This window comes from Nomascus leucogenys, chromosome 4 (genome assembly GCF_006542625.1).
Source record: "Nomascus leucogenys isolate Asia chromosome 4, Asia_NLE_v1, whole genome shotgun sequence".
In the NCBI taxonomy this organism is placed as follows: domain Eukaryota; kingdom Metazoa; phylum Chordata; class Mammalia; order Primates; family Hylobatidae; genus Nomascus; species Nomascus leucogenys.
This window is the reverse complement of record NC_044384.1, coordinates 135,544,182-135,571,262: the sequence shown is the minus strand read 5'-3', so window position 1 is coordinate 135,571,262 and position 27,081 is coordinate 135,544,182. Positions and strand designations below refer to the sequence as shown.

The following is a 27,081-nucleotide window of genomic DNA, read 5'->3' as shown; positions in this document are numbered from 1 at the left end:
TGCTTAACAATTCCATTTTCAACTCATTTTTTTTTCTTCTCTTCTCACATTTTACCATAAGCAGTCAGGAAGAATGAAGCTGCTACTCCAACACTTTGCTTAGAATTTTCCTCAGCTGAACATCCAACTTCCATCCTCTCAAGGTTGACTTGTCATAAAACATGAGAACGCAGGCACAATTTAGCCAAGCTCTTTGCTGCTTTGTAATCAGGATCTCCTTTTCTCTATTGCCCAGTAACATGTTCCTCATCGCTGTCTGAGACTGCATCAGAGTCACTATTCATATTCATATTTCTATCCACATTCTTAGCTGATTCTTTGTGTATTCTCTAAGAATTTTCAGCTCTCCCCTTTTCTTTCTGAGCCCTCACCAGAATCACCTTTATAAGTCACCTAATGATAATAGCAGCCTTTCCTAGAATGCAGCTCAAAACCCTTTCAGCCTCTCTACTCATTACCTAGTAACAAACCTCCTTCCACATCGTTAGGTATTTGTTGCACCAGCACTCCACTTCTCAGTACCAATTTCTGTTTTAGTCAGTGGGGGCTGCTATAACTCAGTACCATCGACTGGGTGGCTTGAACAATATTTACTTCTCCCAATTCTGAAGGCTGGAACTGGGTTCCAGATTACGCTGCCACTATGGTCATTTCTTGAAGTCCCTCTTCTTGGTTTACAGATGGTCGTGTTTTTGTTGTATCCTCACATGGTCAAGAGAGAAATAAATCATCTATCTTGTGTTTCTTCTTAGAAGGGCACTGACCTCATTCATGAGGGCTCCACACTATGATCTAATTGTCTCTCAAAGTCTCCTCCTCCCACCTCCTAATGCCATTACACTGGGGATTAGGATTTCAGCATATGAATTGGGGGAGACATAAATATTCAGTTTATAATACTGTAAGAGACTCTGATTTCTATGATTTGGCTTCTTCATTGATAACTTTCAGGCTGAAAATGGAGAAAGAAGGAGAGAGGGAAAGATTCAGAGGGAAATGTTATGGATGATGCCTCTGAGTAGTTTATATTATTTCTTCCGACATTTCTTTAGTTAGAACTCAGTAGCATAGTCATACCTATCTGTACCTGCATTACTAAGAGGAAGGCAAGCAGATATGGTGGTAGCTTTTTTTTTTTTTTTTTTGGCCACAAAAGAAACAGATCCGATCTGAGATTCACAGTTGAGTTCTAAATAATGCATCATATAAATGCTAACAGAGGTACGAGTTTGCAAGTGAGTAGTTCTGAAGATCTAAGTTTTATAGATCCAGGGAGGTGACATGCCACTAAGAAAATTTCTTTCTCCACCCTCCTCTTATACATCTTATGAGAGCCAACATAAAGATATCAAGTAGCTGGGACAGGGGAAGAGGATGGCAAGATGAAAAATATGACTGGAAAAAGGCATTGGAAGGTTTCCTGACAACATTCTTTGTACTTTGCCATGTATTCACCTTTCTGTAGGGAAGGTGTAAGGAATCCTAAACGATAATGAATGTCCATATAATAAACGTTAATGCTTCCTAAATGGAAAAAAAGTCTCAGATGTAAGATTCCCCACTGATAAGTGGTACCACGAACACTCAGAATCATCCGGGCATTAAAAGTGTTTTGCTTGCATTAGTATTTTTAACTTTCACGGTAGCTTTATAAAGCAGTTCTAATTAGATCAGTTTTACAAAAGTAAAAATTGAGATACAGAGTTTAAGTGGCTTATACAATATCACACGGCAGAATTGAGTGGAGCTAGGGCTAAGCCCCACGTTAGTTTTACTACAAAGCCTTGTACTTCTTCTTTGGTGATATTGGGAATATACATCAATATAATCAATAGTATGGATGTTATTTATCTTTAGAAAGCCATTTGCCTTAAGAAGAACACTTTAAAATGTTAATAGTTTACATTTAATGAGAATCAAATTACAAATGTTTATTTTACATCGATAATTTCAAGGGAAATGAAGACACAGATTTGAACACAACTGCAAAGCATGGCAAGTTTTTGTAAAATTCAATGTATTTTAACATCTTTTTCATATAACAAAGTAAAACTTAATGCATTTAAAATTTACTAAGAGAAATGCATTGCTCTTGGAATAAATCATTTTAATCCATTTTTATATTTGTATTTGGAGAGAGTATTAAGCAATGAAATCTACCACAGGTTTAGAGGATTGATTTCCCTCAGTGAGTATCTTGATTCTCTTTTACTGCACCAAGAACGGGGTTGATGGAAATTGGTATAGAGTTCCACATGAGCCACATTTGCAAAAGTAATCCTTATTAACATAGCCATGTCTATTTCCCAGAGTAGATTTCAGGATAACTCTTTCAATTTTTTAAAAACTACTTGTTTCTGTGTTGGACAGAAAACTATTCATGACACCCATTAAAAACAGTAAGGAAGACTTCATTTGAAAGAGGCTACTATAATAAGGTTTTGTAATACAGGAGAGAGATGGGGCTCAATTCTGAATATAACAAGGAAATGTGAAAATTTACAGCCAAGTAGCAGGATCAGGGTAAAGGTGGGGAGCCAGTAGGGGAAAATGCAGGAGTTTGGGTGGATTCTGGCTAAGCTGACCTACCAGGATTCTTGCTGAAGGCCAGCCACGATGATTAGACGTCACCTCTGGGATGCTGGAAGAGGAGAAACCTGATAAGATATCAAGGGTGATCAGATATTGAAGATGGGGCATCATTGCTAAACTGACTTAGATTTCTTGCTAAAATTGGGCAATGTACAGACAAACACGAAAGTTCAAATGTCAGGACCTAATTGAGAAGAGATTTAGGAGGAGCCTGACTAGAGTTTAGTCAAGCAGAGAATCTTTGTCATTTGTCAACAGGATGCTAACATTTCTTGCATCTTCAACAAAATGCATGGTACTATAACCAAAGCACTTTTCAACTGAGTTTACTGAAAAGTCAAAAGTCAGAGACATAAAATTTAGAACTAAGTCTTCTGAACAAAATTAATTTTAAGGAGAAGTAGAATACTAAGAAACTCTATTACCAGAAAATGTCACAGTGTGACTAGATAATTGAGAAAAGGTTCTAAATAAAGCAATTAGTCTAAAACATAAGATCTCAGAGAACTGAAACTGCATTCTGTTTGTTACTACTCTGAAAGATATACAATATTAAAAAAAGAGAATATGACAGAAAAATTGAAAATGAAATTGTGTAAGAAACAGAAAGAAGGTAACTGTTTAACTCTGAAGATCAGTGAGAGCACCTGTGAAATGGAACTGTCAGGTAAAATACAGAGCACTCAGTTAAAACTCAAGTTCACATAAACAGCAAATTAAGGTTTTCAATGTAAGTCTGTTCTACATATTGCATGGAACATAATTATACTGTAAAAATTATTTGTCTTTTATTTTTAATTCAAATTAAACTGGTCATCCTGTCATCATTGCTAAATCTGGCAACCCTATTAAGAACAGATCATTGACTATCTTTTTTTTTTTTTTTTTGAGACAGAGTCTCTCTCTGTCACCCAGGCTGCAGTGCAGTGGCGCAATCTCGGCTCGCTGCAAGCTCCGCCTCCCGGGTTCACGCCATTCTACTGCTTCAGCCTCTCCGAGTAGCTGGGACTATAGGCGCCCGCCACCACGCCCGGCTAATTTTTTTTTGTATTTTTTAGTAGAGACGGGGCTTCACCATGGTCTCCATCTCCTGACCTCGTGATCCGCCCGCCTCGGCCTCCCAAAGTGCTGGGATTACAAGCCTGAGCCACCGCGCCTGGCCCACTGACTATCTTTTATTTTGATTACTACTATTAAATTTTTATCTTCCACTTTTACATTTTAGGATGGTGTTCTGACTTAACCTTCATTTGCGATCATTTATTTCTGACCTTACTTGGTATACAAAATCTTCTGGTAGTTGTCGCCACAGGATTAACATTTTTGTAAGCATTTAGTTAAATACCACAGCTTGGCTGCTTCAAGAAGAGAGTACATAGTTTTACAATGTGTTATACACAGATAATTCATTTTTAACTGTGAATTAATTTAATGAAGGCAAAGGAAGTATTAAATGTACTCTCATGGGTCAAGAATTGCAAATTGACGAAGACTTTTCCTAATCCTCATTTTTCATACTATTTTATTTCTCCTCGTATCATTTGTCTCTTCCTGATTCTTGGATCTATTCCTCTCCATCTTTCATTTTCCTCCTAACCCCTTAAACTGAGTCAACAACTGGAAACTGCCCTTCTACCTCTAGTTCACTCCTATTTAAGGTAAATCTGCCCCAAATATACCCATCCTGTTGAACTTTTATTGGATGCTTGTCATTTATATATAGTGGCCTAAAGTCAAAGCAATCAAGGTCTCTAAAAATGCATACTGCATGACTACAAGCACTTGCTGCATCTTTCCTGCTTCTCAGCAGAGAAACTGCTTACAATGTGTGTCGGTTTAAAGTGCAATGGGAATACAAACAGAGAAAAACACGTGATAAACCTCTTCAAGCTAGGTGTATTTCTGAACTGTGTCCAGGCCATCTTACAACAGAATTCTGTTGGAATAAATGTATCTTTCATATATGGTGTTGCTATTCCTTGTCTTTACCTCACAATTTCCTATCTCTTCTCAACCTCCATTCCTACTGCACCACACAACTGCCAAGTCGACAGGAATATACTAGGTCCTTCAGTCCAAAGGACACTTGTTACTTCTTGCATTTGAACTCACTGCAGCATTTGATACGGCCACCATTCCCTCTCTCTGCAAACAATCACCTTCAAATATACCCCTGTCAGAGGCGTTTGAACCAGAGTTGCTCTATCTTGAATAGGGGCTGGGCAAAATAAGGCTGAGACCTACTAGGCTGCATTTCCAGGAGGTTAAGGTATTCTTAGTCACAGGATGAGATAGGAGGTTGGCACAAGATACAGGTCACAAAGGCCTTGCTGATAAAACAGGTTGCAGTAAAGAAGCTGGACAAAATCCTACGACAACCAAGATGGTGAAAAGAGTGACCTCTGACCACCCTCACTGCTCATTATATGCTAATTATAAGGCATTAGCATGCTAGAAGACACTCCCACCAGTGCCATGACAGTTTACAAATTCCATGACAATGTCAGGAAGTTACCCTATATGATCTAAAAGGGGAGGAACTCTTAGTTCCGAGAATTAGGAACTGCAATAGGTCCACCATTGTGGAAAATTCATGAATAATCCACCCCTTATTTAACATACAATTAAAAAGTAATAATAAGTATACGCAGCTGAGCAGCTCATGCTACTGCTTCACCTATGAAGCAGCCTTTCTTTTACTTCTTTGCTTTCTTAATAAACTTGCTTTCACTTTACTCTATGGACTTGCCCAAAATTCTTTCTTGCACGAGATCCAAGAAACCTCTCTTGGAATCTGGATCGGGACCCCTTTCTAGTAACACCACTACAATACCTTTTCCTCTAAACATTGTAATGAAATAATTAAAATTCCAAAAAATTTGAATAATGATAGAATGAACACCTATGAGGCCACCATCTATCGTGAGAATTAAAACATTATACATTCTTGTACATCTCGTTAAAGGAAAAACTTTAGAACATTTTTGTACATCTCGTTAAAGGAAAAGCTTTAGAACAAATAGATTTAACAGAGTTTAATTGAGCAAAGAAAAGTCCACGAATAGGCAGCCCAGTGAACTGGAATAGGTTCAGAGAGACTCTATGCTGCCTCATGGTTGCAGAGGATTTACGGACAGAAAAAGGAAAGTGACATACAGAAAATGAAATTGAGGTACTGAAACAGCCAAATTGGTTACAGTGTTTGCCTGATTGGAACACAGTTTGAACACCTGACCACAGCTCATGATTGGTACAAGAGTAAGTTACAGTCTGTTTACACATCCGATTAAGTTACAGTTCACTATGCACGGAGAAACCTCTAGCCCAAACTTAAAATATGTAAGGCGGGACGCTCCATCAAGTTAGAAATATTTTAAACCAGAAAGCAGGAAGATGGCTCACTGACTCAAGGATTTTAAAGTATAAAGCTGTCCTATTAGGAAGAGATGATTTAACAGTAACCACTGATAATTCACTTAACCCTGTAGGTTTTCTAACAGGGAATCCAAATCTAAAAGGACCTAAGCATCAGTGTTTATATTTAATTGATTATCACACAAAAGTCAGGCCTGATTTAAGAGAGATCCCTTTCAAAATAGGGCAGCACTTATTTATAGATGGCTCTTCCTGGGTAAATGAAAGAAAAACACAAAGGGTATTCAGTAGTTGATGGGGAAGCTCTCGCAGGAATAGACTCAGTAAGACTGCCTAATAATTGATCCGCCCAAACTTGTGAATTGTTTGCATTAAATCAGGCTTTGAATCACTTGCAAAACCAAGAAGGGATTATTTATACTGATTACTTATTAGTGATAGTAGATCGCCTTACTCACTGGGTGGAAGCTATTCCCTTTTCAATTGCAACTGCCAATAATGTAGTTAAAGCATTGATGGAAAAGATTATACCCAGGTTTGGCAGATAATGAGACTCATTTCACTGCACATGGCATTAAGAAATTAACCCAAGCACTAGACATAACATGGGAATACCATACTCCCTGGCACCCACCTTCATCAGGAAGACTGCAGAAAATGAACCAAACTTTGAAGAGTCACTTAACCAAATTAGTCTTAGAGATTCGCTTGCCATGGACTAAATGCCTTCCCATTGCCTTATTAAGAATCCAAACTGCCCCTCAGAGAGATGCTGGTTTATCTCCTTGTGAGATGCTATATGGATTGCCCTTTTCACACTCCACTGCTGACATTCCTATGTTTGAAACAAAAGATCAGATCTTCCACTTGCTCTTCCCTCAGAACTAAACGTCTTTTAGCACAGGTGCCACCCCTAGAGTTCCTAGCACATCAGCATCAGCCTGGGGATTACACCCTCATCAAAAGTTGGAAGGAAAGAAAACTTGAACCTGCTTAGGAATGAACATTCCTAGTGTTTCCAACCACCGAGACCGCAGTCCGAACAGCAGAAAGAAGATGGACTTACCATACCCAAGTCAAGAAGGCGTCGCCACCTCGAGTCATGGGCCATTGTTTTGGGGGAGAGTCCTACCAAACTAAACCTAAGATACCTCCTTTATTCCTTCCAGCTGACAGGACGTGAGCTGTACGGTAGCTCTCTTCCAAGACTCCACAGCCTGGGGTAATGAATTCTGCCACGCTCTCCCTCTCTCTCTCTCTGCTATTCCCTGAAGTCTGACAACCCTGCAGGTCAGCCCCTGAGGGCCATCCGGCCTCCATCTCCCGATGCCAATTTTACCTCGTGTGTCTCACGACAGGGGGAACATTTAGCATTCCTTGGAGACCTAAAGGGATGCCGTGAGCTTAAGCCCTTCAAGGAGCTTAAGCACCAGTCTGTCCTTATTCCATCGCTAATAACGCAGCTCCCCCCGATGGAACAATTACAAAAGTATTTACAAGGCCTTACCTCTTAAAGTTCTTATAGATGTACTTATTCTTGTAGGTACATTCTAAAAAGTTTGAAGAGGAAAAATTATGAAAATCAAGACGGAGAAGTTGTTGGAAACAGTGAAATCTTCTTCAGAGGTTACACTTCTCCTCTGTTTTCAAAGCCTAACTTCCTTTCCTCCTTGCCCCTAGTTAGGCTAAACAACCTTCCAGCCATTTCCAATCTGTAACCCAAATCAATTAAGCCACATCTGTTCCCAATCTGTAACCTACTTCCATTCCCAATCTGTAACAACTCACATCTGTTCCTTATTTGGCACCCTTAGGTCCGAAATTGCTCTGTAGCCCCCACCCCTGCTCCATTTGAAGTAGTCAATCGGGATCAGCTTAGATTGTGTCGTCCGACCCCAGCGTTTGGAGACTGGACACAGTAGCAGGGACTGACTATGTTAGGGACAAAAATCCTTCCCTTCTTTGTTCTGTGTGCTCTCGCCATTGCCTCCTCCATGAGGCCCACTCTTCCTTTTTTTTTTTTTTTTTTGAGATGGAGTCTCACTCTGTCACCCAGGCTGGAGTGCAGTGGCACGATCTCAGCTCACTGCAAGCTCTGCCTCCCGGGTTCACGCCATTCTCCTGCCTCCGCCTCCGGAGTAGCTGGGACTACAAGCACCCACCACCACGGCCAGCTAATTTTTTGTATTTTTAGTAGAGACGGGGTTTCACCATGTTAGCCACGATGGTCTCGATCTCCTGACCTCATGATCCGCCCGCCTCGGACTCCCAAAGTGCTAGGATTACAGGTGTGAGCCACTGTGCCTGGCCGATTCCCTTTATTGTATTTTTATTCTCTATTTTATCATATCTGCCCTAATTGCTATTATTTCTTTCCTTCCGCTAGCTTTAGGTTTACCTTGCTTTTCTTTAACTAGTTCCTCGTGTGTAAAGTTAGGTTTTTGATTTGAGATCTATGTAGGGAAGACTCTCTTTAACTGCATTTTTCCTCCACTGTCACACCAAAACAATGATCACTGACACAGAAGAAGAATTATGTGACTATATATGTGGGGAGTTTTTCCCCATGCATTAACCAGCAGACACCAGCTGAGTGCCTTCTGCTTCAGTTCTGACACTACATACCAGGTTGGAGGCTCAGTCACTAAGATTCTCCCCCATACCCTCAAACACTAGTTGCAAGTATCTGAACAAATGGCTTTAATTTGGGGTTCCCACATCTCCTTCTTATAATTGCGTTCATTTAATTTTCGGGAGTAGCTCACAGAACTCAGGGAAACACAAGTTTAGTATAAAGAATATTGCAAAGGATACAGATAAAAAGATGCATACAATTAAGTATGGGGGAAGGGGTGCAGAGTGTGCATGCTCTCCCTGGGCATGCCGCTCTCCCTGGGCATGCCACCCTCCAGGAACCTCCGCATGTTCAGCTATTTGGAAGCCCTTCAATCTCAGTCCTTTTCGGTTTTTATTAAAGCTTCACGATGTCAGCATTCCTTCCCCCAAACTACAGGTCGTGACTCTTTCTTTTGGAAGGCCTTAAGACCCACAATAAGAAAGCTGAGGGAAGGCTAGAGTCCTGCCTGGGGGCAGGTGAAAAGAAGGTAGGAAAAGGTCAGCAGCCTCCCCCTGTGGCCTAACACACCCAACATTATAACAAAAGACTGTAACAAGGCCTATGGAAGTTATAAGCCAGGAGGCTTGGGTGAAAATTAACATATATATCATAACACCAAAAGATCATTCTTCTTTTTAATGTATGTATTTACAGCTATAAATTTTCCTTTGAATACAGCTTATACTGCATTCCCTAAATGTTGGTGTATTATGTTTTAATTTTCATTCCTCTCCTCCAAGTATTTCTAATTTCCCATGTGAGTTATTTTTTGACCCATTGGTTAAGAGTGTGTTAATTTCCACAAATTTATATATTTTCCAGTTTTCCTTGTATAATAATGCAATAATTATGATAATTTCTAGCTTTATTCTACTGTAGCTAGAAAAGATACTTGTACAATTACAGTTTTTTAAGATTTATTGAGATTTTATGGTGGCCATTCAATCACAAATAAGTTCATGCCGGATAACATTTCATGTGCACTTGAGAAGAATGTACATTTTATTGCTGTTGGGTGAAATGTTATATATACATATATATATATATATATATATATATATGTATATATATGCATATATGCTTGTTAGGTCTAGTTGTTGTATAGGGTGGTTCAAGTCCTCTATCTCCTTATTGATCTTTTTTCTATAAGTGTTAAGAATCATTGAATGTATTGTATTGAAGTCTTCAACTACTATTGTAGAACTGTTTATTTCTCACTTTGTTCTGTCAATGTTTGCTTCGTATATTTTGGGGCTCAGAGTTTTGTTGCATACATGTTTATAATTGTTATATCTTTTTGATGAATTTGTATCTTCTCTCTTTTATCAATATATCATGTCCTTTAATTGATATATAACGGTCTTCACATTTTTTAACAGTTTTTGACTTAAATTATATTTTATCTGATATTAAAAGAACAACTTCATTTCTCTACTGGTAACTATTAGCATGAAATACTTTTTTTCATCATTTCACTTTGAATGTGTTTGTGTCTTTGAATCTAAAGTGAGTCTCATGCAGACAACATATAGTTATCATTAAAAAAAAGTTTCATTCTGCCAGTTGCTGCCTTAGAGAACCTAATCCATTTGAATTTAATGTAATTCTGACAAGAACTAACTTCTGACAGTCCAACATTTTTCTATACGCTTCATACCTTTAGGGTTCTCATTTCTTCCATGACTGCCTTCTTTTGTATTCAGTTGACTTTTTTTTGTAGTGAACCATTTTCTTTTCTTCTTATTCCCTTTTGTGAATATATTTTTAGATGTTTTGTTAGTTACTACCATGGTGATTAACATCCTAAATTTATAACAACTATCTTAAATTGATACCAACTTGACTTCAGTAGCATTTAAAATCTCTGCTTCTAAGTACTCCATATTTCTCACACTTTGTTGTTGTCCCAAATTACATGTTTATATATTATGTGTATAAAACAATAAACATATAGTTATTTTTAACACTTAGATCTTTTAAATCATGCAGGAAATTAAAAAATGAAATTATAAACACAAAATACAACAATACTAGCTTTTATATTTTCTCATGTGCTTACCAATACTGAAGATCTTTATTTTTTCATATCACTTCAGTTTAATGTCTAGTGTTCTTTCATTTCAACCTGAAGGAGTCCCTTTAGCATATCTCAGAGGGCAGGACATACTGGCAATAAACTTCCTCAGCTTTTGTTTATCTGGGAAAGTTTTTGTTTCTTTTTTTTTTTTTTTGAGACAGAGTCTAGGTCTGTCGCCCAGGCTGGAAGGTGGTGGTGTCATCTCAGCTCACTGCAAGCTCCACCTCCCAGGTTCACGCCATTCTTCTGTCACAGCCTCCTGAGTAGCTGGGACTACAGGCACCTGCCACCAAGCCCGGCTAATTTTTTCTGTTTTTTAGTAGAGATGGGGTTTCATCATGTTAGCCAGGATGGTCTCGATCTCCTGACCTGGTGATCCACCCACCTCGGCCTCCCAAAGTGCTGGGATTACAGGCGTGAGCCACTGCACCCGGCCTATCTGGGAAAGTCTTAATTTCCCTCTCATTTTTGAAGGACAGTTTTACCAGACATGGTATTCTTGGCTAACAGATTTGGGGGTTTTGTTTCTTCTTTTTCTTTCAGTACTTTAAATATGTCATCCAAATGTCTTCTGGCCTTATGGTTTCTGTTGATGAGAAATCAGCTATTAATCTTTTTGAAGGTCCATTGTATAAGACAAGTTGCTTCTCCCTTGCTACTTTCAAGATTCTCTTTGTCTTTTTCTTTCAGCAGTTTGACCAGTTTGTCTTGGTGTGGGAGTTTTTTCAGATTCTTGGGCTTGTAGATTCATGCCTACCATCAAACTTGGGAAGTTTTGTTTATTATTTATTTACATATTCTTTCTTTTACTTTCTATCTCTGGGACTCTCATAATGCATATTTTGGCCCACTTGATGATGTCCCACATGTCCCTTAAGCTCTTTTTACTTTTCTTCATTATTTTTTTCTATCTGCTTCTCAGACTCAATTTAAATTGTCCTATTTTCAGATGAACTGATTCACTTGCTTGTTGAAATCTGCTGTTAAAGCCCTCTAATAATATTTTCATTTTAGTAATTGTATTTTCAGATGCAGTTTCTGTTTGGCTCTATTTTTTGTAATTTGTGTATCTTTATTGATATTCTAATATGGCTAATACATTATTTTTCTTATTTCCTTACATTCTTTGTCCATTACTTTTTAAAGCACATTTAAGACAGTTGTTTTAATGTCTTTGTCAAGTAGGTACAACATCTGTACTTCCTCAGTGACCATTCTTTTAATTTCTTTTGCTTATTTTTTTGTGACTATCCTGAATGATTTTTACCAAGACTGTGTTCCTTATTGTTGATGATCACTGGACTCTCTGTTCCTCACTTTGTGTTAAGCTAGTGTTTTTGAATGCCAAGCACTAAAAACAGAAATAAAAGACAAAATACAAAATCTGCAACAACCAACACAACCAACAACAATCCATCTCTCTCAGTATTTGCAGATTGTTTCTGAGTCTGGGCATGCCTTCAACACTTAACCAGATTTGCACTAATCCTAGAGATCAGCCCAAGGTGAAAGCTTAAGTTCTTTTCAAGGCATGTGTTTTGCCCTGGACATGCATGGGGCTTTCTAAATTTCCCTGCATTCATTTTTTTTGAACATCCTAATTTCCCAAAGAAACTGTCTTCAGCTTTTGCTACCAGGCCTTATGCTCTCTATTTCATGTTTCAACTATAATGCTGTGACCCATGCATTTGAGGGTTGTTATTTCAGCTTACAGTGTTTTTGAACAACGGACACTGCTTTACCAACCTGAATTCAAAACTAAGTGAAACAGAGTTGAATGCTTTGCATCAGTCCTTCAAGGAATTTCTTAGACAGATTAAAACAGACAAACACAACCATTTGTGAAGAAGGTCATCTTTGCTTCCTATGGAACCAGGGACCAAGGGCCCAAGCTATGAATGTAGACTGCCTACCACTGCCTCAAGACAAAAAACAAAACAAAACAAAACAAACAAACAAACAAACAACACTGCTGCATCCAGGAGGAGGTAGGGGGAAGGCAGGTAAAAACATCACAAACTTTCCTGTTGTCTCAAAGTTGCCTTTTTCTTGACGCAACATTTGCTTAGTTGCTGTAAAATTTTGACTTTTTTCAGAGTCCTGACAAAGTTGATTCTGCCACTATTTATTTTTTGATATTTCTCTAAAGGAATGGATTCATGAGGCTGCCTACTCCATCAATTCGTTAATATTGCTCTTTGTTTTTGTTTAAGTAAATGTACTCAATAATAACATATACATAAAATAAGTTCTTGCTAAGATATTAACATTTTAAAAATATAAATTCTAAGAGTTTTAAACATAAATTACTCTGCAAAGGAAAATAGCTGATAAATATCAGAAAGGAATACATATTTCACTATGTTATGTAACCAGAAAATTGGTGTGGTTAAAGAAAAAAACATTTAAAAATGTATTACGTAACATTCAATAAAGAAAAAGTGCAAAGAAAATACACAGTTGAAAAAAATCAGGCTATATTATGGTTATATGTGTGATGAAAAGCCAAAGCCACATCTAGTGCCAAACACATGTTCCTAAAATTCCTATATACTGTCTCAATGAATTAAAAAAATCTCAACATAATCATCTCCTAATTGTGCTTTTCTGAGGGAACATTGTTAATTGTCTACCTGACAAACATTGACTTTTTCCTCCTCTCTGCCAGATTCTTGATTTTATTTAGTTAACATGGCATATTAAGCTTCACCAGCCTTGAGCTTCTCCAACTCTGGAGAGTAAATAATGCTTATCATTGTAACCCAGTGATGGTAAATTTGTATCTCTTGACTGTGATTGCTTTGGGCATACACATCACTGCCATACTGATCAAACAAATGACTGAGGGTACAAATATTTCATTTTACCCTTAATAGCAAATATTATTACAGTCAACTCTTAAGCAATATGGGTTTGAACTGTGCACTGTTTCAGTTATATATGGATCCTCCGCCTCCAAGACTCCTGAGACAGCAAATCCAACTCCCCCTCTTTCTCCTTCTCAGACTACTCAATATGAAAACAACAATGAAGGATGAAGACATTTACGACGGTTCACTTCCACTTGATTAATAGTAAATATATTTCTCTTCCTTATGATTTTCTTAATATTTTCTTTTCTCTAGTTTTATTGTAAGAATACAGTACATCATGCATATAAAATGTGTTAATTGACTATTTATGTTATTGGTAAGGATTCTGGTCACCAGTGGGCTCTTAGTGGTTAAGTTTTGGGGGAGTCAAAAGTTATATGTGGATTTTTCACTGTGAAGGGATCAGTGCTCCCAACCTCTGCATTGTTCAAGGGTCAACTGTATATTATTTGTAATAGGCACATTACAAATTAATGTAATACTTTACTTAAGTACAAACTACTACGGTCTATAAGTTTTGAAAAAATGGAAAGTTTTGATTTGAAACTATTTAGATAATTTAGGTGGAATATGTTTGGCCCTTAGATATTAATGGTTATTCTTTATTTTCTACATACCTTTGGTCTTTTTTCTTCTTCTTTTATTTAAATATACATTTTGCATTTAACGTGATGCTAGATGGCTCACCAAGTAGAATACATTCATTCTGGTCAGCTGAGCTGTTTTTTCAAAAAAACCAAATAGCAAATTTTTTTTTTTTTAATGGAGTGAATGCAATTCAGCATTCCAAAGCAAATTAAGTCCTCAATTTGTATTGGTGCTATTAGGTTCTTTTCTCGACTGGACTGAACTTAGTAGATTCTCTCAAATACAAAAAGGATTTTTAGATTACTTATTAAAGATTTAACTATCTATGCATAAGTGGTAAATCAGCATACACATACCATACAGCAATATAGTATTAACAACCCATAGGCACTGATCTCAGACATCCCAAGTGCCTATGGGTTGTTAATAGTATTACTAACACTAATAGAGTTAATACTAATAGTTAACACTAATAGCTAATACTATTAACAACCCATAGGCACTGATCTCAGACATCCCATGCATACCACTTATGCATAAGTGGTAAATCAGCATACATATACCATACAGCAATACAGTATTAACAACCCAGAGGCACTGATCTCAGACATCCCAAACAGGCTAATAATGCAAATGATTCTTTCAGAAACCATTGTATTTACCTTTTGAAGAAAATACCTAGATAGTGGAACTGAACACAAAGAATTATTAACTAGCTGAAGGTACAGCCAGGGTTTGAGACAGAAAGTGTACATTCAGAATTCATTCTCTTAACCACAAAATTATGCTGTCAGAGAAAATCAGCAATGTTAAACAAGGAGAAGAATGTTACATGATAAAAATGCATTTTCAGTAGGCTGTTTACAGTAATTCCAATTCCAAGGTAAGGTTTTGCCTTTTTAAGTTGGATGGTTGTGAGTCTACCACTTGGTTATTATGTGTGGTGAGACTTCAGAATACGAAAAAGTGCTTAAGTTTATGCTTTCATTTGCCACTATTAAAGAAAGAACAGTAGAGTAATTCCATAATAGTACTAGTTTACAATTACATTTTTTTTTGTGAATTGGTCATAGGAAACTTGAGAATTCTGCTATTTTCAGGGCTGAGGTTGAATTCATTTGGGCTTTAATATCAACTACTGGCCTTTCTGCAGTCACTTTCCGGGTAGAATTACTGGGTTTCAGGGTAGCTTTTCACACTCTACACTGTGGCCCTGGGGATGGGTTGACTACCAACAAAAAGTTGCTAAGCTACTTTTTTGCGACATGCTGAGAGTTATTGTCCCTTTAGGACTAAAGATGTTCCCCCTCCCCCCGCCGCTTGTAAATGTTGACTGACTTCATAAAAGACTCCAAAAAGTTGCAACCTCTCTTCCTTCTGCACTGAAGATGTTTGCATTCTGTTTGTTAAAATGGATTAATTAGATTCAGATTTTAAACACCATGTCCTAGAATTGTAACAAGCTAATTATTCCATTTAAAACGCATAACAAACTAAGCTTCCTGTTAAGTGGCATTTTTGATCCACCAATTATCTGGACAAATATAATGATGGTCAGTTTTCTCATATGTCCTGCTTTCAATTTACTTCATGATTCAATTAAACAGTTGTCAGTACAAGACAAGAAAAATGAGCTCCCTAGTCCATCATGGCCAAGACATATCATTAACATTGATATCTAATACACAAGTTATTGCACATTGAGATATCTTAATAGTTGGATAACATTCTTCTTTTAAAATAATATGTGTGGATTTGAGAGTTCGCAATCTAGGCTCAAAAGATATCTTCTGATCCCTTCCATTATTCAGAAAGTAATTAAAATCAACTAAATAGATTACAAAGACAAGAAGAGCAAAAAATTGTAATCTCCTGGTGAACACATTATGAATTGGAGCCAATTACTGGTATGCATTTCTATTACCCTTGGCCTTTGTAATCTGGAAGCTATAAACTTCAGTATGTTCAATTCAACATGTCCTTATATTAGAAAATTCCATTTAAAAACCTATAGAAGTTAAAATGATTTAAATATAGACAAAATGGTAAGTATGAATGTGTTCAATATATTAATCCTGTAATTTAAAATATTATTTGGGCGATATTCTTAATCTCTTAAATATTGATTAAATGGATTTTATAGGAACAAGGTAATAAAATCATTTTTGAGCAGCGATTTCGTAGTTGTGAATGAAAATATGATGCATTATAAAGTGCAAGTGACTCCAGCATCTTCAGAATGTGAACAGGCTCTTGTCCCCCATTTCCGAATTTTACATTCTTCAATAGATGATTCTCTCCCAAAACAAAACACTTCATTCAGCCATATTGGACCAGTACCTGCAATAATGAGGTGCAACTGCATTACTAAGTTTAGAGTTTAGCGTTTCTGTTTGTGTGGGGCAAAGCCATTAATTCCTTCACTAATTAAACAAAAAAGTGTTGATTATTTTCTGTATGCAAATTCTGTGCTCTCCAGTAGAAATCAAAAATCAATCTCCTGCTTCAGAACACTTTATAGTCTGTTAACATGTAAACTACTAAAATGCAAATAATAAGAGCTATAACAAAGTTACCTACACAGTTCTATAAAAGTAGAGATTAAGAATGTTTTTTTAAGGATTTGACAAATTAGTTTTCTTATTAATCTAAAAATAAAGAAGAAAGTTTCAGCCTTAATAATCATGGGTATATGTAATAACCTGATGATCCAAGTGTATCTGTATGTCAAAGGGTCTTGGGGTATATTTGCACGTAAGATAAACTGGAAAAAGGAAAACTTAATATCAGCATCTTCCTCCTTTTCTTATCTTCCCGTGTATTTCAATTTATGTGTGCCTGGTTTATCAAATACATTATCTATTTTTAATTAAAGTAGAACTAATCTAATCAGCAAAGGGCCTACAAACCATCCTGTAAGGAAACCATGGATTAAGAATGTTACTAATTGCAAGCACAAACAAACAGCAACAAAATGCCAAGCAAAGGTTTTCCTGAGCTGATCAATTGTAAGAGTGGTAATAGTAAGTTGGAGAGCCCAAGCATTTTTTGAGGTGTTTATAACATTATTGAGGTTTTGACTTGAAATTTTAACGCAGAAGAAGGAAAAGAATAAAGGAACATGATCTCAAAATCAGAAACCTTGCCAGGGACACTTTTTAGTTCCCAAATTATCTTACTAGGCATGGCATGTTCCCTTTTGTGTTTATGATTGTATGTGTGAGCATGTTTGTATGTGTATATGTGTTTGTATATCTGTGTTTCCTTTTAAGTATATAAAGTCTATAAAAACTTTTTGAAAGCCTCAAAGGGCTACTAAAAAATACAGGCAAATAAAAACAATTGCACAAATAGTAAGACTATTCCCATGTTAATACAAGAGGAAGCCAAAGTACGAGACATTTATAAATTGTATCTATTATATTTATTGTCATTTATAAATTGTATCTATTATATTTATTGTCATGTATAAATTGTATAAACAAACCGAAATTAAACTTTTCGTGAAAGCTGTGGCTCTGTCATAATTTGGAGAGTGCGAGAATGGCTCCACGAATTCTGAACCCGGGCTACTGTGATGCTTTCGCATTATATTTTGTAGGTATACTCAGTGAATTTAGATTTAAGCAGTGCAGAATTTGTACAATCCAGGAAAAGGAAATTTAGAGTGGGAATTCTCCCAATGTCTACAGCACCAGCAAGGCCATCCCAACATGAACAGCAAAGGAAAGAAATTATTTAGTTGGTTAATGTGCTGACATGTAAGCACGTTTTTAGAAACTGCAGTAAGGGAATTCACGAATGTTAGAATACCAAGGTTGTGGTCATAATAATGAAAATTTAAGTCTACTCTTTTAAGAATTTATTATGTGACAGGAAACACTTATACATTTGATGTATTGTTCCATGGAATCCTCAAATAACTTTCAAAAATTGAATGCCATTATTGTGTCATTTTACTGTTGAGGAAACTGAAAATCAGTGAGGATAAGGAACTGTGTGTGCTCAAAGTCACATAGGATTCCCACCCTGTATCTACCCTGAGCCACTGCCTTTAATCAATGACTTACTGCAACCTCCTTAATCATTAGACTTACTTATTTAGCAAATCTTCTTTGAATGTCTACATGAGTGAACGTGACCAAACTCCATACTCTTGTGGACTGACTTCCTGGGAGGGCTTATGTTCTAGGTAGATGAAGCAGCTGAGATCACATATGCAATCATGCCAGAGCAGATAATGGCATCTAGAGATTCCGATTCTTATTCTGGTTATTTTTCCTCTGAGGACACATGGATGCGACAAATGTATTGTGGAATTTGGCATCTCTGTCTTTTGCTATGTGGAAAAGTTTCAGACACAGTGAAAAATTTTTAAGTGCTTGTGTATAAGGTAATAAGCTAGGTCTTTTCAGATACATTTCTAAATTTACTTTTTATAATAACCTTGTTAAATAATGGTAATTATCTCCATTTCATAGATACATAAACTGAGACTGAGAAAGGGTGTACGACTTTCTCAAAATCACAAAGAATAGATCCAGGCAACAGAACATGATGAAACTTAAAGCTTAGTGATATTCATTGGTTACATAGATGTCTAGATAGAATTATAGAAGTAATTTCCAAAGATTTGTTGTTTTATTTTTGTATTAATATATTGAAGACTATTGAGCCCATGGGAAAAATTTATTTAATACATATTTTCCATCTCATTCCAAATTGTTTTCCGCATTAAAAAATTAATGCAGAGATAGTATAAAATTCATAAAATTTTATCCTTGTGTAAACCAATGAGATAAAAAACAAATTTCTTTTTATTTCTTTAGATAATAACTGTTACTCAAGCATTTTTGTTGTTGGGGCTGTCATTATTATTATTTTTTTTGTGCCTCTGAACTATTCTTTCTATTCAGTGGGAAGTGGAAAGCTATACAAAAGTTATGTGTGTTTCTTAGATATGTTTTTAATCTCTAATCCTCTTCTTCTCTCTCTCATCTTTCCACCTATATACCTAGCCATTATATATCTATGATTTCCTTTATAATTTGAGGGTTGTAGGGATTGATATAGATTTTATATACATATATAAATATATATATATATATATATATATATATATATTTTTTTTTGGAGACAGAGCCTCCCTCTATCGCCCAGGCTGGAGAGCAATGGTGTGATCTCGGCTCACTGCACTTTCACTTCCCGGGTTCAAGCGATTCTCCTGCCTCAGCCTCCTGAGTAGTTGGGATTACAGGTGTGCATCACCACGCCCACCTAATTTTTGTATTTTTAGTAGAGACAGGGTTTCACCATGTTGGCCAGAATGGTGTCAATCTCTTGACCATCTGATCCACCCACCTCAGCCTCCCAAAGTGCTTGGATTACAGGGGTGAGCCACTGCACCTGACCTCCTAACCTCTTTATAAAAAATGAAAGTTACTGATATTTCTTTGGGGGATTTGGGTATCTTTAATCTTACCAGCATTTCTATGAAAAATAAAAGGTAATCAGATTCATACATCACCCAGATATATTATAAAATGATGATATTTGAGATCAGCTGCTGAATAGATAAATGGGAGAGCAAATATCATTAATAGTTAAAAGTGTCTGAACGTGTATTTTCATTATATCTAGTCATGACTGAGTGACATATATTTGCATCACTTTTAAACCTAGTTGGGAAGTGTTTTGTGAACAGTGTCTCCAATGAGAAAAACATTGTAAATTAAAGTTGAAAACACCGTGGGAATCAAAGTAGAGAAGAATGGGTCAATATAGCCTATAGTTTGGATTCTAGTTTTGTGCTTATAGAGAAACCACCCATTTTTCCTCAATTTCATGATATGCAGAATAAAGGAGTAAGGCTAACATAGCTTTAAGACTTTGTCTACCTTTAATATTTCATGATTCTAAGATTCTGAAGAAGCAAACTCTTTAGAAACGAAGATCTTAAGTATAAAGGACTTGGAAGTTTGTTCCACCTGGTGGAGAAAGCATGGCATGAGAACCAGGGTAAAGCATGAATCTCGACCCTGCTTCCCACCCCCACCCACCTCCAACCACCATAATGACTGTGTAAATTTCTACAACTTTGGTGAACTCTGCTAGCCCTACTTATTTTCTCTATGAAAAAAATATTCTATTTTTCTGTGATTACCCAGCTCTATGGACCGGCCCTATATTACTTTCCATAATATTTAACATTCAAACGTTTACATTTTAAAACATTCAAAGTCCAAGGAGCAGTATGTAAAAATTTGAGTTGTGACCCTTTTATATATTTATTTATCTTTGAGATTATATTTACTCCCATTCATTAAAGGATAGTTCAGAGGTATAGAGGTGCAGTTTTTGATTGCCTGCTGTTTACCCTTATGTTTTTTCTTGAAAATTTCACATAGAAAATTGATTAAGGTATGTAAAAGTGGTAACAAAAAAGCAAAGAAAAGTCAGCTGAGAGTAACTTTTAAGTGGCATTTATGTTTATATATTACTTTTGTTTCTGTTTTCAGGTTTGGAGTTTCAGCACTATAAACTCAGGAGAAGATGCAATAGTTACTCCAGATCTTACTTCCCTCATCAGCATCCATACAGGCTCAGATATACCTGGAACAAATTCTTGGAGGCACCAGTGTTCTCTGATAAAGCTCATCCATGTTTGCTGCAGGGAGACTACAGGCACAAGAGCTGGGAAAGCCTGGATACGGGGCAAAAAGTGACTCACTCTCCTCTCCCTGCTCTGTGCATTGATAAACAGTAGATGCCCCTCAGTGATTCCTTAATTAAACTTGTTTTGTCTAGTCAGAAAAAAAGGTGCATCCAAATGAGAGAACCTATTGAAAGGAGCATGCTTGAAACTTTATTCCTATAAGTCATTTTACCTGCAGCTGCAAAACTAATTGTTCTTAAAACTAACAAGGATTCTATCCGCTAAGCCAGGTTTGCTATTTAAAACCAGAAAAAAATATGTGGAGACTGTCCAAAAATTATATTCTGTAATGGTGGATTATAAAAAGAGGGTTCATTTAACTTGTTTTCTGGCTGGGCGCGGTGGCTCATGCCTGTAATGCCAGCACTTTGGGAGGCTGAGGTGGGTGGATCTCGTGAGATCAGGAGTTAGAGACCAGCCTGACCACCATGGAGAAACCCCATCTCTACTAAATACACAAAAAATTAGTTGGGTGTGGTGGCGCATGCCTGTAATCCCAGCTACTTGGGAGGCTGCGGTAGGAAAATCACTTGAACCTGGGAGGCAGAGGTTGCGGTGAGCTGAGATTGTGCCATTGCACTCCAGCCTAGGCAACAAGAGCGAAGCTCCATCTCAAAAAAAAAAAAAAAAGTTTTCCTTTTTGTTTCAATTTTGGTAATGATGTACAATATGATATGAATATGATATGAACCTGATTCTTCTCACTTTCCTAAGAGAATGATAAATAATTAAAACATTAATGCATGTTTCTCTTTCACTTCTTTACTCAGCCACTCATTTTTCTAAGTTTCTTTTCTTGTCTCTACTCTGAATTCAAAATTGCTTTTTCTTTTCCTCTTGAGTTAAACTGTAAATTTAAGGTGAAGGAGTGAAAACATCAGGAATGTTTTAAACAGCTTTCCATAGTAACCTCATTTGCCATGTCTGATCCCCAATCAGTTAATAATGTAAGCCTGTCTCTTAAAACACAATATCCAGTGAAGTAGATCATAAAACTTACTTTTCAAATCATTTTCTTCAGAACAAATAATGTTGGTTCTATTTTTTTTTCTCTCAGCTCATTTTGCTTTATTATTTTAAGATTCTCATAATTATTCTTTAGTTGTTTGGTACCGAACTCTTGGCAGGGAGTGGAAACAAGAGCTAAGTCAAACCAGGTGCAGTAGCTCACACCTGCCATTCCAGTACTTTGGGAGGCTGAGGCAGGAGGATTGCTTGAGGCTAGGAGTTTTAGATGAGCCTGAGCAACATAGCAAGGCCCTGTCTCTATAAGAAATTAAGATTTTTTAAAAAAATAGCCAGGTATGTGGTGCAGGTCTGTGGTCCCGAGAAACTCTGCAGGCTTAGGTGGGAGGATCGCTTGAGTGCAGGAGTTTGAGGGTGCATTAAGCTGTGATTGTACCAATGCACTCCAGCCTAGGTGACGGAGTAAGACCCTGTCTATAAAATAAAAAAACAAGGTCATATTAGTGGGATATCTATTTTGAATTACCCTTGGAATACCACTGATGTCAATATGCAATGTAATAGTGATCTGACTCTTTCAAAGCGAATAGCAAATAAACGTGTGATAACACAGTTTGTATTGCTGCTAGCGGTGATCTCCTTCAGTATTGAGCAACACAACATTGTGAATCAGACTTTGTAGTGGGTGCTTTCCATATGCTAGTTAACTTAAGCTTCAGAACAAATCTGCCAGGTCAGTATTATTCTCATGTTATTGGAAAGGAAATTGAAATTCTGAAACACAATAACCACAGCTAAAGTTTAAACTTGGAATTTTTTAAGTTAGAAAACTCCTAATCTTTCCAGTTTGCTTTACTAGATGCTGAAAAATGTCAAAGGAAACCAAAATCCTGACCCACTTTATTGTTTGATGATAATAAAACTCTGGGACACTGTATAGAATCACCAACTACCATAAACAAACAGCTTCCTGAAAATTTAGACAAATTACGTCAAGAAAACTTGAGAGACTTATCTCCACATAGCCAAGTAAATAACTTCACGTGAGACTAAACTCTGTCATTTTATTCCTTATTTAAGTTTAAAAAAAAAAACATTTTCTTCCTAGTATCTCAGTATATTCATTGTCTTCCTTTCTTACTAGTTCTTTAGACCAGAAATCCCTATCTTATAGAGATATAAGCAGGAATGAATAAAAGCTTTGAGGAGAATACTATGTTACTTGTGAGACTAAGCCTTAAAGTTAATACAATTTTAGGACAATAGTCTTCAACTATGTGTTTCTCACCTATGTTTGTAACTCCAGTGGAAAAATGTCTTTGAAGTCCATGGCAAAGCTTCATGCTCAGAGAAGAAATAAAGCTAGAGATGACGTCTTGTTCACTTTCATACCACAGGCTGTATTTTGCCAGCACTTACTAGTTGTCCTTGAATTAAAGTACATATACTACTACTGTTGCTCTCCATTTGATTTTCTCTTTGTAATAGATGAAAAAGCCTCACCTCAACCACTGTACTACTGGGCTAGTTTCTTAAAGCAGGGGTCCCGAGCCCGCAGACCATGGACCAATAGTGTCCATGGCCTGTTAGAAACAAGGCTGCACAGCAGGAGGTGAGCAGCAGGTGAGTGAGCAAAGCTTCATCTGTATTTACTGTCACTCCCTATCAGTCACACTACCACCTGAGTACCACCTGCTGTCAGATCAGCGGCAGCATTAGATGCTCATAGGAACACAAACTGTATTGTGAATTACACATGTGAGGGATCTAGGTTGCACACTCCTTATGAGAATCTAATGTCTGATGATCTGAGGTGGGGCTGCAGCCGTGATGCTAGAGCTGGGGAGTGGCTGCAAATAAAGATTAACATTAGCAGAGAGGTGTGACGGCACAGAGGCAATAATAAACCAATTGCTTGCAGACTCATGTCAAAACTCTGTCAGTGAATGGCAAGTGACAAGCTGCATCTGATGGCAGGTTTTATAGTGGAAAGTGAGTTGATGTACTTCAGTTGTACAGGTGCATTTGGTGCCTTTAAAAGTATGTTTGAGACAACTTCAAATCTTCACATGTTCTGGATTAAAGTTTCAAAGCCGAATATCCTGAAATTGCCACAAAAGCACTGAAAAGCCTGCTTCCGTTTCCAACATCCTATCTTAGTGAAGGAGGGTTTTCTGCAGTGACAGCAACCAAAGTGAGATTATGGAATAGACTGGACATAAGCAACACACTTCGGGTGTCACTGTCTCCCATCAGCCCCAGATGGGGCCGTCTAGTTGCAGGAAACTAAGCTCAGAGCTCCCACTGATTCCACATAGTGAGTGGTATAATCTACATCATAATAAGTTGTATAATCATTTCATTATATATTACAGTATAATAATGATAGAAATAATGTGCACAATAAATGTCATGTGCTTGAATCATCCCCAAACCTTCTCCCATCCCTGGTCTGTGGAAAAATTTTCTTCCACAAAACTGGTCCCTGGTGCCAAAAAGGTTGGGAACCACTGTCTTAAAGAAACAATGCTAAATGCAGAGTTGTCAGATCTCTGCATAATGTAAGCACCAAAATAATTCATCCAGACTAGTGGTATTTTAGGATACTTTTCTTTTTTTATACTGAGCTTGTCTGCATTGATTATATTATCTAAATAACTGGCAATTTTTTTACTTCATTTTGTCAACAAAAGCACATCTTGAGAATCCAAAACATCTTTTATTTCTAAAGCTGAAGAATCTTCAGTCATTTACCAGGTGACTAAGAGCACGGATAAGAATCGTTATGTCCTCTATTAGAACTGTGGGTGTCCCCTTCATAGATGGTAATAGTTACTTGAAATGTTTTATACAATTATGTTTTTAAAATAAATGGTCTTTCATTCTGTGGATGTTAGTTATCATAGAAATGGATTCTGTTCCCACAAAACAATTTGGAAACGTGGGCTGGGTGTGGTGGCTCACACCTGTAATCCCAGCACTTTGGGAAGCCAAAAATAACTACCAAAAATACAAAAACTAGCCAGGTGTGGTGGTGCATGCCGGTAGTCACAGCTTCTCAGGAGGCTGAGGAGGGAGAATCACTTGAACCCAGGAGGCAGAGGTTGCAGTGAGCCGAGATTATGCCCCGCACTCCAGCCTGGGTGACAGAGGGAGATCTGTCTCCAAAACAAAAAACAAAAACAAAACAAAAAACCAACGTGGAAACTCAGATTGGGAGCTCAGACTTGTTAAATAACTGATAGCATCATTCAATTCTCTAGGGATGAAGAGTTGAGGATTTTTGTTTTCTTTTTCCTCTTCTTTAAAAAAAAAAAAAGAAAAAACAAAAGAAAAAATCTAGCTATTGACCTTGAAAATATCTTATTATTTTACTTTTGGAGATAAACTTTATAGGTGCAAGAATGATTTCAAACCCATACTTTTCAACCTGGGAAAAATGTTCTAAATATGGGACGGGGATGGAAAATTTGGAAACTCTAGAGATCTATCTGAAGCTATTTATTTCCTTTGTTTCTTCTACTTAAACCTTTAGGGTGAAAGTTAAAAACTAGGGCCAGGGGCTGAACCTGGCTACAGAAGTTCTGCACATTACCACTCTATTTTCTGACATCTCCTCTCTTCATGAAATTAAATTATCCTTCTGGGATCTGAAGACTCTATAACCTGAGACTTCTGTTTAAATCCATCTCTTAAACCTAATATGATAATTATTATTTTTTTTTTAGACAGAATCTCACTCTGTCACCCAGGGTGGTGTGCAGCTCAGCTCACTGCAACCTCCACCACCTGGGTCCAAGCAATTGTCCTGCCTCAGCCTCCAAGGTAGCTGGGATTACAGGCATGAACCACCATGCCTGACTAATTTTTATATTTTTAGTAGAGATGGGGTTTCACCATGTTGGCCAGCCTGATCTCGAACTCCTGACCTCAAGTGATCCACCCACCTCAGCATCCCAAAGTACTGGGATTACAGGTGTGAGCCACCATGCCCGGCCTAATATGAAAATTATTTTAGGTAAAATAGTAAAGGATGTAATTGTGACCTATTATTAATACTATGCAGGTATTTAACACAATGCCTGGCATGTAGTCATTACCCAATAAATCACAGCATATTAGTACTTGGTAATATCTTCTAGGCATTTGAGAAGTTCATCTTACCTTTTTCTAGTTTTCTGTAAAAATTTGTTTTTCAGAGACAGGCCTTGTTCTGTCACCCAGGCTGGAGTGCAGCAGCATGACCATAGCTGATGTAACCTGGAACTCGCGAGCCCAAGCGACCCTCCCACCTCAGCCTCTGTAGTAGCTAGGACTGCAGGTGCATGCTATCACGGCTGGCTTTTTTTTTTTTTTTAATTGGTAGAGATAGGATCTTACTATGTTGTCCACGCTGGTCTTGAACTCATTTATTCTAGTGATCTTCCCACTTCAGCCTCCCAAAGTGCTGGAACTACAAGTGTGAGCCACTGTACCAAGCCTAGACAATGTTCCTGTCACTACTTTATTCTCTGTCATTAGAGAATGCCTACATTTAATTTTTTTAAAAACAAAATTTTCTGACCAAGCGCGGTGGCTCACGCCTGTAATCCCAGCACTTTAGGTTGGTGAAGCGGGCAGATCACGAGGTCAGGAGACCGAGGCCATCCTGGCTAACACGGTGAAACCCCGTCTCTACTAAAAATACAAAAAATGAGCCAGGCGTGGTGGCGCGCGGCTGCAGTCCCAGCATATGCCTGTAATCCTAGCTACTCGGGAGGCTGAGGCAGGAGAATCGCTTGAACCCGGGAGGCAGAGGTTGCAGTGAGCCGAGATCGCGCCACTACACTCTAGCCTGGGCGACAGAATGAGACACCGTCTGAAACAACAACAACAACAACAACAACAACAACCCCCACAAGATTTTCTTTAAATTACCTTGTCCAAAATGAGCTGCCTTGTGCACGGCTTGAACACCTGGGTATCCCAAGCTCCTACAGACGACCTGTCCAACACGCACTTCCCAGCGATCATCACAAATTGTACCCCACTGGCCGCTGTGGAGTATCTCCACTCTCCCCTCGTGAGGGCCGCTCCCACCGACCAGTCGAACTTTCTGAAATGGAGCTGTTAAAAAAAAAAAAAAAAAAAAAAAAAAGACAAGCAAGGACTATGTACATATTGCTTTATAGCACTTTTTTTTAACACAAAAAAACTTTAGCACATTTTCCAAATAAGTTCAACTATTGGAATAAATATTAAACTTTCTAGCACCACCTATTGGTAAGGAGTTTAACTG

General features: G+C 37.4%; 1 protein-coding gene across 5 annotated transcripts in view; it reads right to left on the bottom strand.

Annotated features, from left to right (window-relative positions):
• Window positions 1-11,037: 11,037 nt before the first annotated feature.
• Window positions 11,038-27,081, bottom strand: part of MSR1 (macrophage scavenger receptor 1) — a 431,365-nt gene continuing 415,321 nt past the window's right edge. For 4 of the 5 annotated variants that reach the window (XM_030812339.1, XM_030812340.1, XM_030812341.1 and 1 more), the window contains 2 exons: window positions 26,721-26,909; window positions 14,760-16,462 (listed from right to left, as the gene is read on the bottom strand). In XM_030812339.1, coding sequence (XP_030668199.1) covers window positions 16,329-16,462; window positions 26,721-26,909 — 323 coding nt within the window. In that variant the 3' untranslated portion in view covers window positions 14,760-16,328. Of the gene's footprint in view, window positions 12,013-14,759; window positions 16,463-26,720; window positions 26,910-27,081 lie in introns of those variants that run through there. The other variant, XM_030812343.1, reaches the window with a different exon arrangement.